The sequence below is a fragment of the Malania oleifera genome, chromosome 13 (genome assembly GCF_029873635.1).
Source record: "Malania oleifera isolate guangnan ecotype guangnan chromosome 13, ASM2987363v1, whole genome shotgun sequence".
NCBI classification, from domain to species: domain Eukaryota; kingdom Viridiplantae; phylum Streptophyta; class Magnoliopsida; order Santalales; family Ximeniaceae; genus Malania; species Malania oleifera.
Window position 1 is genome coordinate 1757311 of NC_080429.1, and position 16318 is coordinate 1773628.

A 16318-nucleotide genomic window follows, 5' to 3' on the forward strand; every position below is an offset into this window, starting at 1 on the left:
TTTATAAAATATAATTAATTATATATATTATTGTCTTTGAATTAATATTTCATCTTCAAATATTTTGCAAATAAAATTCTAAAAAATTGCATTTCTAGTTTAAGTCATGGAAAACACAATTAAAAATGATTAGTGGAAGAGATGAACATTGAAATTTATTGAAAATTATTGGCTTGGGTGATGTTGTGGATATAGATAAAATGAAACCAATTTATTTTTCATTTAGGTGAAAATTATTTTGTGTGGTATTTAAAATTTGAAAAAAAAAATAGATAAACAGGAAATAGTAAAATAATGGAAATATCCTATTTTCTTCCTTTTTCATTTGGAAAATTATTTTGCTATATAGAAATTAGCTAGTGGCATTTTTTCCCTTTTAAAAAAACAAATGAGGGTCTAAATAGTAATTTAATATTTTTACAAATACATCTGGTCCATTCAAACCTCATTATATTGATTAATATTAAATGTTACTCAGTCTTCTTAGATATTTTTCTCGAAACGTTCTTAAATAAATTTTTTTCCTAATTTGAAATTAAAAAAGTTTAGAAAAGTAAAATAATAAAATTTTCCATATTTAGTGTTTGAGAAATAAAATATATCTAATAAACTAATGAACACAAATTTTATTACATATATAATTTTTAATCATATTTAAATTATTTTTTTATTATTAATAGTATCTAATATAAAGAAAAAGATGTGATGATTTTTTTTAAAAAAATTTTCCTTGACCCAAACAAAACATAACTTTCCTTGCCAAATAAAGTGTTACTGTACTTAATGCCAAAAGAAAAAGAAATATATGAATTTTGAATTCAAACTTTAATTAAATATATGTAAATTTTCATAACATATAATCTAAAATTAATGAATTTTGTCTAAATTTGTATGAATGTAAATGAAAAATTCAAAATGTCAAACACAAACTAAAGTATCAAAAAGAAGAAAAAAAGAAATAAAAAAAGGGAAAATTTCTCTCTAGATATAGAACCTGAAATACGACGTCGTTTTATTTTTGGACGGTCTCTTCGCGGCATCCTTTCCATAAGATATGCTTGTGGGGAGTCGATGTCTTCGGTCCACAGTCCACTGACGACAGAAAATCGAAAAGTTTAGAGAGAGAGAGGGGGGGACTGTGTGTGCGTGTGTGTGAGAGAGAGAGAGAGAGCGAAAGCAGTTGGATCAGTTGGTAATGGTGGAAACCCCACTTCGCGTGCTGAAGGGCATATCGGTAATTTTTCCGCCCCTCTCCTCCATGTTCAGCGCCGGCGACGGTAGTTCTCGTGCCGGAACGCTTCTCCTCATCCTCAGCGGCGGCAGCGGCAGCGGTGGCTTCGGATTCTGGTCGGTGGCAGCTGTCACGGCCATGGCCGGGTTCGCCTTGGCCGTTGCCGTCTTCTACACTTCTCGTAGGTAAAACGAAATCTCTCTCGGACGCCGTAATCCCTAGAAAGAAAAAATTGTTAGATTTTGTTCAGTTTCAGTGTGAGTGCGAGAACAGTAGCTATTATAGATGAGAGCTCTCCGGCGAAGTCAAACTTCGTCGTCGCCTTCGAGCTCTTCTTCGCCGTCTTCGTCTTCATCTTCTTCGTCGTCGTCGTCGTCGTGGATTCAGTTGCGATCGGTTCTATTCGTCGTTGCTTCTTCCTCACCGGCTTCTTGTTCTTCCTCTTCTTCTTTTGATCGGTGAGTCTCGCTTTCTCTTCTGGATTTTTCTTTGCTTTCCTGATGCTACTTGTAGTTCAGTAATTTTCGTTTACTAGCATCAGATCTCGATCTCAGAGTAGCCAAAATATTTTTTATTCCTGGTTAATCTGGAGCTTAATCTCGTAGTTTATTCTAGTTTTGCTTCCATTTCTCCAGTGGTTCTCCTGTTTAATCCTTATTTCTTAATCTTATTGCTGCTTTGTGCTTATTTCTGACAATTTAGTGTAGGTTTGCTGTGATACTCCTAGCCCAGTCCCACATTGTGGCTTATAAGGTTGAGTAAGTCTACCATCAAGCAATTTAAGCATTTTGGGCTAATTAGCCAGTGCAAAAGTTCTTGATCTAGTGGCTGACCCTTGAGTGTTACTAATGGTATGAAAATAGCCTGTTGGCACTCTGCTTATTGCTTTCCACGTGGGGATGCAAATATGTGACATGGAGGAGTGTTTCCCGTCAGGAGCTAGACAGAGTAGTAGAGGAGATCCATGTATTACTTGGGTGAGACTGAGCCTGTGACATGGGTTTATGATGTGGTGCAAAGAGGATGTTGCATATTTATGTGGTGAAATTGTGATACTATATTATTCTGGTCCAACATATGTTGTGTATGGAATATATGTGTGGCTTATAAGCTAGGGCAATCCTACTACCAATCTACTTGACTTGAGCATTTTGGGTTAAAGTTCTTGAGCTAGTAGTTTGCACAAAAAGCTTTACATTTCCTATGCCTACCATCTATTCACTTGTCTTTGGTTGAGGCTAAGTTTTCATTTATATATTGTCACTTGTAACACATTGATTTGAAAGTCTCCTAGGGGACGCTCGATCAAAGCCTAGGACTTCTATGTTGTAGGTCTCATGTTTGAAACTAGGAGGGGTAGGAAGGGGTATATGACAGGAAATGAGTTACCTCCCGTTGTGTAGCCTAGGCCTAGTGTGGATTTTCAATTGACCAAAAAAAAATATTGATTTGAAATGTAGGGAGAATAATTGGAAAATGAATCATATTTTTTTGGTGACCCACGTCAATTTGCTTTTTAGTTATATTCTTATGAGAGAGGTTTCCTTCTTTTTTTTGGTTCCCTGCCTTGCATTGAAACTTTTAGCTGCCCCATAAAAATTGAAGTTTTAATCTTCACTTTTTTCTTTGAAAATAAAGTAGGACCGTTTAATGCAAGATGGGTTTTATGCTGCTCTGGTACTTGGGAAAGTAGGATATGTCTGGTGGCCTCAAATACTTGGACCTAGGAAGCATCGGTACTATCACGGGACATGGATATGTCACGATACTGACACAGCTATGTGGCGATTTTGAAAAAAATAAAGATACGACATGGGAGAATATGTTAATTAATTAATATATATAGCCATATTTTTGTTTCTAGATTACAAATATTGAGGTAGTTTTAATTTAAAATGAAATGTAGACATCATTCATGCACACTTATCATAAGTTCACCCATCAATTTTTTTAAAATAGCAAATAGACGAAAGAAAAGAAAAATAGAAAAAATGTTTTAGTGCTGCCCTGCCCCTGCTATTTCCAAACATGCCAAAACTCAATATCTCCCCATTTATCTCCACTTCTCTACCCAACATGCTTTCTCTCTCTCCCCAGTCCAAAAAAAAACCCCATTGAAAAGCCATATGCCCATATCCAAAATGCCTATAATCTTTATTTATTGCCTCCCTCGTCCTCATCTATGCTCTCCATCAAGACCCAAAACCCATCTCTCCCCCACCAACCACACAAAGCACTTTTTCCTTCAACTATTACATGCTTAGAAGCCAATGATCAAGAATGAAGTAGGAAGAGCTGTAGCCTAAGAGGATTTTTGAAGATTTGCTGCTTCCTTGAGACAATGGCAGAAGCCAAGTAGGAGCAAAGCAATGGGTTTTCTAGAAGGAAATGGGTGTCTCCCGCCAAGCAAGCCAATAGGCCCGAATCTAGGAGGATCTCAAACCTTGACATTTGGATCCTCTTTTTTTTGGTCTTGTATGAAGGGGCTGAAGGAAACAAAACATAGTGTTTTTGTTTTCAGAAGTGTTTTGGACATGTTGACGCCATGCCGTGGTGTGTCCAAGAGTGTCTAAAACATGTGCGAAAATAAAAAATGTGGAAATTAATTTCCAACACGTATTGGGGGCGGGTTGGCGTCCGACACATTTCAAATACCGACACTTTGGTCTTTGAGGAGTGCCTGTGTTTCCTAGACTTGGACCATCAGCTCCACTATAGTAGCTCTTGCAATGCAACATGACAGTTGTTACATGGTTTAGTGCTCCTACCAGCACCTAAAATTAATGGGGGAAATCTTTAGAAAATTGATGAAGCAATGTAACCTATGTCTACGAACAATTTCGAGCCAAAACATCCTCCCCTCCCAGGCCTCCTCACCCCAAAATAAAAAGAAAAAAAACCGACCTGCTTCTTTTCACCCATGCATACCCAAGTCCATGTAACATATGTCAAACAACAATTTTAAACCAACACGATAATTATGAAATATGTCAACAGTTCTAATAATGATCACTTATTTATATATATTTCAAGCATATAAACTACGTAGGGACTGCCCTGGAAAAAATGGTGCCAAATGTTTTTGGCTCAAGTTTTTGTTCCATGTTACTTTTATTATGCTTTCCTTGTCTCTAATTTGTTTTTTTGCAGTGTTCTTTTGCAATTTGCTTTTTGATGTTGATTTTGATTCTCTTTTATATTGCTGATTATCTTTGATTTCGCTAACTACTTTTATCTGTCTTATTGTTTTAGAGTTCATCTCAAGTCACCTTGGTCTCGCAAGAAGAAAAGACATGCACTTTCACCTTCGCAATGGAGAAGTTCCTTTACATCAGATGGGAAACTCCGTGATGGTGGAGTTAAGTTTTTGAAAAAAGTTCGCAGTGGAGTGAGTTTCCATTTTTAATTAATGTTGTACTTTTTTTATTTTTTATTTTATTTTTCATTTTTTTTCATGTTTGCACACACATCAATTTGTCACGTTGAAATTATTAGTTCTTATATATTTGATGTAGGGGGTTGATCCAAGTATCAGAGCTGAAGTTTGGCCTTTCCTCCTTGGATTGTAAGCATGTTCAACCTTTCATATCTTTCATCATTGTTCTGTTTTCTATATCTATGAGACATATATATATATGCATAAATGCACTGGATTTGAGGGCTTTGGCCAATTATGAACCTAGTTGAGGATTTTGTTGCTTTGTCCTCGTGCATTTTTTTCTTGGGAGGGGGGTGGGGGTTGAGGGAGGAGGAGGGGGTGTGCACAAGTTCTCTTTGGCAAAAATGCCATGGACTTTGCTTGTGGTTTCAAAAATTTCCCATACCTCCCTTGAGGTTTGAAAAAAAATGTAGACTTCCTTTGAGGTCTTGAAGATCTCATGGATCTCCCCTGAGGTTTGGAAAAAGATGTGTACCTCGGATACTTGGCAACAAGACAAGCCAAGGAAGGGTTGTAACTTTCCCACGAATCAAATGTCAAGGCATACGTTTTTTCGGCAAATCTTTGGGGAGGTCAGTGCTGTTTTGTCCTTTTATTTTGAGGAGGAGGGTGGGGGAAGGGGTTCATGTTGAGCTGATAATATTTTGGAAAATTTCAAGTCAATCCCAAAAATATGAACTACTTTTTATGATGATTTCCATGTGTGAGAGAAGTGGGACAAAGAGGAGTGGTGTATAGTTGGGCTAACCTAATCCTTTTTATCATTGTTCTTTTGTCAAATTTTGTTAGTGTTAAAGCTTGATATACATTGTTGGCCCCCTACCTAATAGCGTAAGCTTTTAGGTAAAGTTAGTCTAACATGTTACTAGAGCTGGTTACCAGGAGGTCCTGGGTTTAGTCTCGTTGCCCGCATTTATTATGCGATGCTTAAACAATTATTGTATTCCCTGTAATGCGTTTTATCTATTGTGCGTTTTTCTCCATGTGTTGTTGGGCTGCACATGCTGGCGAGTGTTAAAGCTTGATATACATTGTTGATCCACAACCTAATAGCTTAAGCCTTTAGGTAAAGTGGTAGTCTAACAGTTAGTATGCCTTTTTCTTCTCCTCTCTTTTCCTGCATAAAGAAGGCAAGTCATTGACACAAAATGTATCTTCTTTTCTTTTAGAACCTTCACTTACCCATTGAATCTAAAGAGTATTTCAAAAAATATATATTTTTGTTTTTTTTTTTTTTCAATTTTTCTATTTTATCAATGCATTTATAGTAACTATAATTAAAATTATGAGATGCACATACGCATATAGATATCTTAGTTAAATTTCCTATATTAATCTTTGTTCATATTAATAGCTTCTATGTAGTTGGTGTATCAAGAAGGTTGTTCCATTGCAACCTGTATGTTGTGGATTCTAGTTAAGAAATAGCCTCTTTGCATTTATGGATTGAGCTGCATACATCCAATCAGCTTCCTCCAAACCCCACATTGATGGGACCTTCATGCAGTACACTGCTGATGTAGGACAGTAAGAAACTGAAACAAAGAGGGAATTGAGGGATAGAAACAAAGAGGAGGAGAGAGGAAGATGAGAGAAGAAAAGAGGCTGACAAGAGAACAGATACAGAAATTAAACAGAGAGTCAGCGAGTTAGACAAGAAAATAAAGAGAGAGAAACTAGGGAACAAAACACAGGGAGAGAGAGAGAGAGAGAGAGAGAGAGAGAGAGAGAGAGAGAGAGAGAGAAAGAGAGAGAGAGAGACCATATGCTGGAGTTCTCAATTGAAAATGATATTTGATCAATATAATACGGAAGAAACTATTATACCCCCCCCCCCCCCTTAAAAACGTATAACTAAAAGTCACAATTACAAAATAACCGTGAAATACTAAAAATTCATACAATAACCCTAAATTAATTAAAAAAATTCTAAAATAACTAGAATTTTTCCAAACTAAATTGAAAATCCTAGTTTCTAGAGCTAGAAATATAAGCACCTAAAGTTCTCCATTGGTGACCATAATTCGAACTCCCTTTATTAGTGAAAAATCAACCTCGAGTTTTGAAATGGTATAGTAGCATTAATTCCTTGACGGGAACAAAGAAGAGTATGGGGAAATAAAAAAAGTGGCATGAACTGCATTGGATCATTAAATACCATAGGAGAGTATATAAAAGATCCTCCAAGTGCACATAGCATGGAAGGCTCCATCATTTGATAAAATAGCGAGTGCTCCAAACATGAAATCAATTTAATATCTATATTGGCAGCTCCAGCAAATAAGCATTCAGTTCGTATTCTAGAAAGACTGAAAATGTTTCACTAGGATTGGTTAAAGAAGATGTGGAGGGAGAAGATGCTAGGCATGGATGGAGGGACAAATGTATTGGATGGAGGAAAAATCATCTCAAAGGGATTTTTAGCTGTAGGATACATGATTAGAGAATTTTCAACAACCTCTGGAGTGGCTAATTGTTTCTCATTCTTGGAGTTAGAAATGAAAAATTGAGGTGAAGAGTAAGTTCATTCACAGTCATAGCTGTCCTAATAGTTGGCAGGTCATTTTGAAGGTTATTGCAATTCAAAACAACTAAGTTTGTTGGAAATCAAGGTCCATTTCTGGCCTAGAAGCAGCAACAAGTTTAGGGTCTCTAAGGGCAAGCCTAAGGCCTTTTTTTGTGATAAAAGAAGATAATATTACTAAATATAAAACCATGAACCTGAGTGCATGAAGTTAAGATTAAGAGCACAAGGAGTCAGGCATTTTTTCAGTTTTGCAATGTAATATGCTTGGTAATATCATCTCTCAATTCTTGTTTTGAACATAATCACCAATCTTAAGTTACTCAAGAGCACAACGACAAATTAGGTCTCTAAACTTGAGGTAGTAAGTGGTGACACTACAAGAAAGTTTCCTAGGACTTCTTAATTGGTCCACTAATTGCTCTCTACAAGAATCTGGGGCATTTTTCTCTTTTAAAATATATCCCATTTCAGACCTTGTGGTAACCATGGTCTTAAATTTCCACGAAATTGTTGAAATTTCCGGTTTCCATCACCCTCGAAATCAATATGAGGGTTGATTTCCATCTTGCATGAAACGGAGAGGTAGTTGAGGGAGAGAATCAGAGAGAAGTAGTGAAAAGAAAAGAGGCTGCTATGCAGGACAAAACAGAGAACAGAGACAGAAATTCAACAGAGAGCAGAGAATTAGAGAAGAGTGGAAAGAGAGAGAAACTATATGGAACATAGAAAAGAAGGGAGGAAGCAGAGGAAGAAGGAGAGGAGAGGGTGAGGGAGAGGCTGCACGAGAGAGAGAGAGAGAGAGAGAGAGAGAGGAGTACCAGTGCTGGAATTCTCAATTTGAAATGACAACTGGTAACTTATAAATGCAATACAGAAACACTTTTTTTATGCACACAACATTCCAACTAAATGAAGCAATTACAAAATAACGCCAAAGTACTTAAATACATAAAATAACCCTAAATTAACTAAAATTCTAAAACAACTAGAACTTTTCCAGACTAGGTTAATGATCCTAATTTCTAACAATCTAGCAATATAATCATCTGAAGTTCTCCATTGGCAATCCTCCATCAACCGCTCTAATTTATTTGGCTTCATTGTTGTGTCGCACCTAATTCTAGCATGCATAGATGACTCATTAACTGCATCAATGTGTCTCCTTGTTGTATTTGGATTTTTAACATCCGGATCTTTCCCTACAGATAAATATATATGTAAAGAAGATTACATCAAGGGAAGCCTTGTGTTTTTTATTTGCTTTTGTACAACCTCTTTTGTGCTTGATTTAAACTTGTGGGATTTCAGGAATATTATTTAAAATACTCCTTTTCCGACCCCCCCCCCCCCAAGCCGTCACATTTGCTCTTCTTTTCTCCTTCCATAATTTGATTCTTTCAATTGCCTGTCCTAGCTCACCTAATTACTGTTATCTTCTTTACGTTCTTCCTGTTGAAGAGCAAGCAGATGAAGTATCCCTTGAAATTTGGTGTAGTTTTAGACCCAGGTTCATGGGTTCAATCTCCCTCCACTCTACTGTTTTTGCCTTCTTTCTTTGGTTGGTTTTGTTTCATAATCTCGAAAAGAGCACGTTTTTTTGAAGTGTGGTTATGTGCTCACAAATTGCAAGGGTTGCAGGCAAAAGAAGTTCTTGTGGTAGTTTTGCCTAGCATATGTTGGATCCAAACAATAATTATTTTGGTTAGAAAATTGTTTTGCCTAGCATGTGGTTCCAATTGTTTTCTGGGCTTAAACTTATAGTCATTTGATTTTAAGCTTTGACTTGAAAGTAATTATGTTGTAGATGATGAAACTGTGAAGTCATTGTCGTCGTCAATCTAAATTTTTTCTGTAGAATTTCTTTTTTCTGAATCATATTCTTCTAGGATACAAAGGGAAATGCAGTGCTGAAGCCATTTGCCTTTTAACTCATTAACAGATGCACCCTCTTTTTAGATGCTGATGGTCCTATACAACAAAACAACAACAACAACAACAAAATCAAGCCTTAAGTCCCGCTAGGTGGGGTCGGCTATATGAATCCTTTTCCGCCAAAATATTTACTGGCTTGTTTGTTTGTTTAAAATAGAAACCAATTTTATTTTCTATTTCCTTTTTTAGTTGTGCATCCTACTCTGTGTGCCAGTAGAGGTGCAATGGCCCAATACCCTGCATATACAACAAACCAAGCCTCAAGTCTCACTAGGTGGGGTTGGCTACATAAATCCTTTTCGGCCTAGTACCCTGTATATATGTCTTGATTTTTTCTAACCTGCACCAAACTTATTTAGTTGCTTTCTTTCAACAGATATGACTTGAGCAGTTCTAAAGTAGAGAGGGATAGTATAAGAACTCAAAAGAGGTAATTTCTGAGTGTCTCATATTTGTTTTTAAGTTGTCTGTCTCTTCCTTCTTAGTTTGCAGGTTTTGACCCCCAATTGTATATTGCTGACTGATGCAGAAAGGAATATGAGAAACTCCGGAGACATTGTCGGCGACTCTTAAAATACTCTGATGAAATCTTTAAGCTGAAGGAAACTGACAGAACCAACAGTGATGGGGATAGCGGGAATTTTGTTAGGGGAATAGAGTCTCCTGGTTCTGAAGATGCAGTTAGTGCCCGGGAATCTCTTTCTAGTGATGAAAGAAGTGCAGATTTTGAGTACTCGTATATCCCTTCCAGTGCACTATTGGAAGGATATGATGGTTCAAGGCGAATCACAAATGCAAGTGCCTCTATCCTTGATTCCGAGTCATCTGATTCAGACTCCTCTGAAGACCCTGGAGTGAGTCAGACTTTCTCCCTACTGGAATCCAAGGAAGAAAATGATTCTGACATTCCTTCAAACGGTGATTTCCCCCCCACAAAGACACAATCTGAGTCAAAACTTTGCAGCTCTGAAGATTTCTCAACGTGGCAACGGATTATCCGCCTTGATGCTGTACGTGCCAATTCGGAATGGGCAGACTATTCTCCATCTCAGGCTGCTGTATCAGATGACCGGGCACGCCGTTCTGCTGAGGCTGTTGGTTTGAAGGACTACGATCACCTCGAGCCATTTCGGATTTTCCATGCTGCTCGGCTGGTGGCTATTCTTGAAGCGTATGCCCTTTATGACCCAGAAATTGGCTACTGTCAGGGGATGAGCGATCTACTCTCGCCAATAATCACAGTGCTTGCTGAGGATCATGAGGCTTTCTGGTGTTTTGTGGGCTTCATGAGGAAGGCTAGGCACAATTTCAGGCTTGACGAGGTGGGAATCCGTAGGCAATTGAGCATTGTTTCCAAGATAATCAAATGCAAGGACTCTTACCTTTTCAGGCACTTAGAGAAGCTCCAGGCAGAGGACTGCTTCTTCGTCTACAGGATGGTGGTGGTGCTTTTTCGGAGGGAGTTGAGCTTTGAGCAGACGCTTTGCCTCTGGGAGGTCATGTGGGCAGATCAGGCTGCAATTAGAGCTGGAATTGGAAAATCAGCGTGGAGCAGGATAAGGCAGCGAGCACCACCGACAGACGATCTCTTGCTCTATGCAATTGCAGCCTCTGTATTACAGAGAAGGAAACTGATCCTAGAGAAGTACAGCAGCATGGATGAGATTATAAGGGAGTGCAATAGCATGTCTGGGCAGCTCGACGTGTGGAAACTCCTCGACGATGCTCATGACCTCGTGATGAACCTCCATTACAAGATAGAGACATCCTTATGATGGCCGATGCTGCTTCTATCTTTTCAACCTTTTTTTAACTCTTTATTTTTTTGGGGGTTGGGGGGTTCACTGATTCATGCTCTATATGACAAATTCTTTGTTTGAGCTGGCTGGGTTTGGAGGGGGGGTGTAGGGTCTTCCCAAGTCTTCATACATTTATATGCATTACTTGAGAGAAGAGAATCACAAAGGCTATTGTACTGTGTTGTGTTGTTTCATTTTGATTTTGATTTTTTTTCTTGGTCATTGATCCCTTCAGTGGCTAACATTTTGAAATACAAGTTATTTAATATTATCCTGTTTTATTTTGCCAGTTTCTTTGGTGCTATGTTACTGCCTTTCTAATGTACTGGGAAGTCAATATGCTTTTATTATTATATAAAAAATAGAGTGGATAAAGACTGCTTAGACGGTTGATACATAGGAATTGGCTATACATTGATTAGGTAGATAAGGACGAGATCGAATTGGAAAATCAAGTTTGTCGTCTGATGATTTTAAAATTTTTGTTTTGTTTCATCACTGCCTCATTTTATTTCGCGAATCAGACATGGTTGAATAGTAATAGACAAAATGGAATAAAATCTAAATTCTTATCATTTGACAGTCTTCATGTTTTATTCAACTTTTCTTTTTTGTCCCATTTTATTCTCAGTTCATTCAATTTTGTGAATCAAATATGTTGCATGCCATGGGCGGACCCCTCATGGGAAGGACTGCGAGATGAGATTGGTGTGGAACTCTTGGCAAGAGATTCTAAATTTTAATATTAACTAATTTTGTTAATTATACAATAGGCTTCATAGTCATTTTCCAAGGAGATCGTGAGTTGTAACATTGATATTTGATGTCATTAGTTTGACAAATTATTCAAAGGTTCCTTGGGTGTAACATATTGCCTCTCTCTCTCTCTCTCTTTTGGATTACGTACCGGGTTTCCACATGTCCGTTTTACAGTCCACGTGACTAATCCTGCACTCCTTGAAGTCGACTTCACAACTTTAAAGGGAGGTAAATTTTAGGAATTCAAGGATGGAAACGAACTCGGGAGGGTTTAAACGTCTGACCTTGTGAGAGGCACTCCCGCAGCCCGTCTCTCTCTCTCTCTCTCTCATATAGGGGGAGAGAGATGTAAAAAAGATGTTTTTTTAGGAATACACAAATGCTGATAATTTATCAAATAACTTTAGTCTCTATATTTCATATGCAAAGATAATATCATTGATTCCAAAGCAAATAAATTTTTTTTAAAAATTCGTGATCTTCATGTGGTTTAAAATTTTTATTTTTAATCTTTCACTATATTCTCTTTCATTTTCTATATTGTAATTAGCTCAACAAACTCATTTGCGAACGACAGAATAAATTCAACTTACAAATAAATATTTTTTAAATACCCATATCTCAATTTTTTAATTTATTTTTGCACTACTATTTCCATCAGCATTTTATTTTTATTTTCTATTATTTTATATATATATATATATATATATATATATATATATATTTCATTTTGGCCCTCCAATCATAGGATTCGAACTCCTCCCTTTGATTCGCCTACGGTTGTGTGAGAATATGGATCCCCTTTACATTGAAGTTGCAATTGAAAGCACAAATTTTGGATTTTAGAATTAAATTTGAGTAAATTTAGGCCCATTTTAATACAATTTATATTTCATTTTATTCAAATTTAATATAAATCTAAATTTAAGATCAAAATAAATGTAAAATTTTTACAATACAAAATAAAATTGATTTATTATAAATCTCTGGAAAAATTTGTTTCTTATTTAAATTATTTCCCTCCTACAAAAATGACAAAAGAATTCATATGACCAATCTTATCTAATAAGACTTACTAGAGAATCCATTTTTGAAAAATACACTTTCCCATTTTTTGATTCTCTCGTGTATATATATATACACCCGTGTAATATTCAAGAATCAATAGGGAAAATTAATTTTTTCCAATTCTAACATGGTATCAGAGCAACCGCCCTTCTTCGTGTATAGTCGCTGCTAGGTCATCGTTTAGTGTTCTTCCTCTGTTACAGTCTTATTCACCGTCGTTGACGTCGTTCAGAACTGCAGTCGCCGTCCTCGTCATCGTTCGTCGTTCCCCTGGCATTGCAGTTCTTTTATCAGTTTTTGTTGTCGATCGTCATCGTTCGTCGTTGCCGTCATCGTCATCGTCATCGTCGTCGTCCGTCTCTTCTGGAGTTACTCTGAAGTTCTCTTCTGCCCTCGATTTCAGTCGCCGTCGCCCTCGATTTCAGTCCTCAGACTCCGTCGCAATCTGTCGTCGCCCTCGATTTCCAGCGTTCAGTGCAGCGTTCTCGGTTCTGTCTTGCAGTTCCGGCCATATCTCTCAGTCCCTCTCTGTTCCCAGTTTCGGCAACTTCTCTTATTTCTCACGTCATCTCCGGCGTCGTCCCCGCCAACTCCATTTTTTCCGGCGAGAGCAGCAGCGGCCGTCCTCTCGGAGTTCTGCACTGATGACACCATTCCCAACCTCCAACCCAATAGTTCTGTTTCTCGTAATTTTTCGCTCTGCAGAATTGCCTCTTTGCTCATCTTTCACATTAATGTGAAGCTGCTGTTCTTCTTTACCCTTCAGCAGATGGGGTCTCAGCTTGCTTACATCTGAGAGTTGAACTGGCTTCAGGAAGAAATCTTCTGCCCCTTCTTCCAAGCATCTGCTGATCCTCGAAGGGATATTCTCAGAAGACATGATCACAACTGACCCAAAAGCTGCAAGGCCTTACTTCCAGAATCAACTGCTGTGACTTGTTCGTTCACACCGCACGACTTCTCTAATTAAACAATCGCTACATTTGCCTTTCAATTCTTATGGCGAGGGTATCAACTCGCAGATTTATATTTTTTTGGCAGTCTTAAAAATTGGACCTGACTCGATTGGGGAGGTTTGACTCATCTAAATTGACCTGACGTTATAGAAGCATCTGATTTTTCAATAGCTGCTAATACTATAATCAATTCTCCAACCTCTTTTAAGATTGCTATCCCTGGTCTCACCATCGAACAATACCGTCAACTGAATCTTCTATCGCCCTTGAATACCAACTTTGCCAATTTTGCCAGTAATTTTGTCTCTTGTCATTCTTCTTTTTTTTCTAATACTGAATGGATTGCTGATTCAGGTGCCTCCGATTACATGACTTCCAATTTGTCTTCTTTTGATAATATTTAACTTCTCAATCAGTCATGCCCTATTAAGCTTCCAAATGGTGACATTGTTTTTGTAATTCATACCGGCACTATGTGGTTTTCTTCTACTTTCTCCTTTTCTAATGTTCTTTATGTGCCTTCATTTAAATTTAATTTATTATCCATCAGCAAACTTACCAAGGATCTTAATTGTGTTGCTATATTTTTTCTCACCTTTTGTGTCTTTCAGGACCTATCAACGAAGAGACTGATTGGAACGTGTGAAGTATAGGATGGGCTTTACCACTATAAACCTCCCTCTGCCTCAGTTTTCCACTCTCAACGTGTTTTCTGACACTACTCTTTGGTATCAACGTCTTGGTCACCCTACTATTTTATGTATTCCAAAAACCTTAAATATTTCTTCTTCTCATTTGCCTTGTGATGTTTGCGCTAGAGTTAAGCACACTCGTTTACCTTTGTCTTTAAATACAAATAAGAGCACATTTTGTTTTAATCGGATTCATTGTGATATATGGGGTGGTTATCCTACAACTTCACTTTTTGGTGCACATTATTTTTTAACAATCGTGGATGACTACTCGCGTGCTACATGTGAAACGACCCTAAATTTTCCTTAATATAAAATAAAATCTAATAAATAAATGGTCAACCTAAACTTGTGGGTAACGGGGACACCTGTCAAATATAGCGGAAATCTACGCAGCAGCAAACATAAAATCCAAACATCCATCCATAAAGCATAATACCAAAGCTTTTTATAACATTATAAAACTGTACTTCTATACATCCTCATATACATCAAAATATCTCTAGGGTCAAACACAAAATAACTCCGACCCTATTACAAAATCGTATTCTCCTCACAGGCTAATCTCACTAACTCAACGGTAGCCTTGACCCGCCGATCTCCCAGGGGCTCCTGAAAATCATTTAATATTCGGGGGTGAGACACTTCTCAGTAAGAGAAAATAAACTAAATACAACTGTGTGACAATATGAATATTTAATGTAATTATACATATATAGTACATTTCATATATTTGTAAACATTTAACATAACATATTGAATAATCATATGATTTCATAATAGCTGGTAAATTGTATTGCATGTAAACATATGTTATACTGACAATACTGAAAATATACCCACGATGAATAGTTAGCTGGTGTCATGTATTACCCCCCATGACGGGTTGTGTAGCCCGAAGGCGGGACCCGACAATGGCTGGCCGACTATTGCCGAGTCAAATATGTCTGTAAGTACGATGAGCCCGCCACACCCTGGTTCGGATTGCCAGGTGGATGTCCACACTCTACTGAAAGTCACATCGACTATCCATCTCTCATCCCCTCGTGGGTTGGTTAGCACTAATCTGACGTAGATATCTGATCTACATATAGTTACGATACCAAACTCTTGAAACTGAACTAAACTAACATTCGGGTTTTGATAACATATAATACATGATATAATAGTGGCCTCGTGCCAATCATTTGCATAAATACGGCCTCACGCCAAAATCATAAATATGGCCTCGCGCCAAAATATAAATACGACCTCGTGCCAAAAACATAAATACGGTCTCGTGCCGATAACATAAATACATGGAGCGCCAGAATCATTTCAGGTATATACATTCTGAAAATAAATCATTTATCATATATTCGTCAAAATCATCACAACATAACTCATCTTTTTATAATACCTGAAAAACATGCTTTGCTCGTAAAATCTTTCTTGTCATATTACATTTCACATAAAATAATATTCATGCCACACATGTGCTGTTTAAAGTCATACTTTATATTCTAAAATTGTGATTTTCTAGCATTTCGTACGTACATATACATTTTATCATCATAGCAGTATTTTCTCAATCGTACATTTCATTCATAATAGATAAATATAACGTATGCTTTTTTGAAATAGGTTTACTCATAATTAGTAAATATTTACATGAAAAATAACTGCTTTAGTTTATTCCCTTACCTGGCTTCTAAGAAAGCCCCTAAAATATTCTAGTATGACCCCTGTAGGATTTCTTGATCAATACCCTGAAACTGAAAATTCCCAGTATTAAACCTTAATATTTTCATGCATACATCGTTTCCTATAACTATCGTAAAACCAAATTTGGCTGAAAAAACCTTACCTCGACTCAGGGATGATTTCCCACTTGCTTTCACCAACGATCCGCTCCGGAAGATTTGGAGAGAACTTC

At 37.2% G+C, this 16318-nt stretch overlaps 1 protein-coding gene across 2 annotated transcripts; it reads left to right on the forward strand.

The window, feature by feature from the left end:
• The first annotated feature begins 1077 nt into the window (after positions 1-1077).
• On the forward strand, positions 1078-11217 carry LOC131145626 (rab GTPase-activating protein 22-like). 2 transcript variants are annotated; one of them, XM_058094805.1, is made up of 5 exons: positions 1078-1689; positions 4484-4619; positions 4747-4796; positions 9506-9559; positions 9659-11217. In XM_058094805.1, exons 1-5 carry the CDS (start codon positions 1517-1519, stop codon positions 10902-10904), a joined length of 1659 nt encoding a protein of 552 aa, XP_057950788.1. In that variant the 5' UTR covers positions 1078-1516; the 3' UTR covers positions 10905-11217. The 2 variants fall into 2 exon arrangements, with proteins under 2 accessions (XP_057950788.1, XP_057950787.1); XM_058094804.1 differs by having other exon boundaries at positions 1078-1416.
• The last annotated feature ends 5101 nt before the right edge of the window (positions 11218-16318 follow it).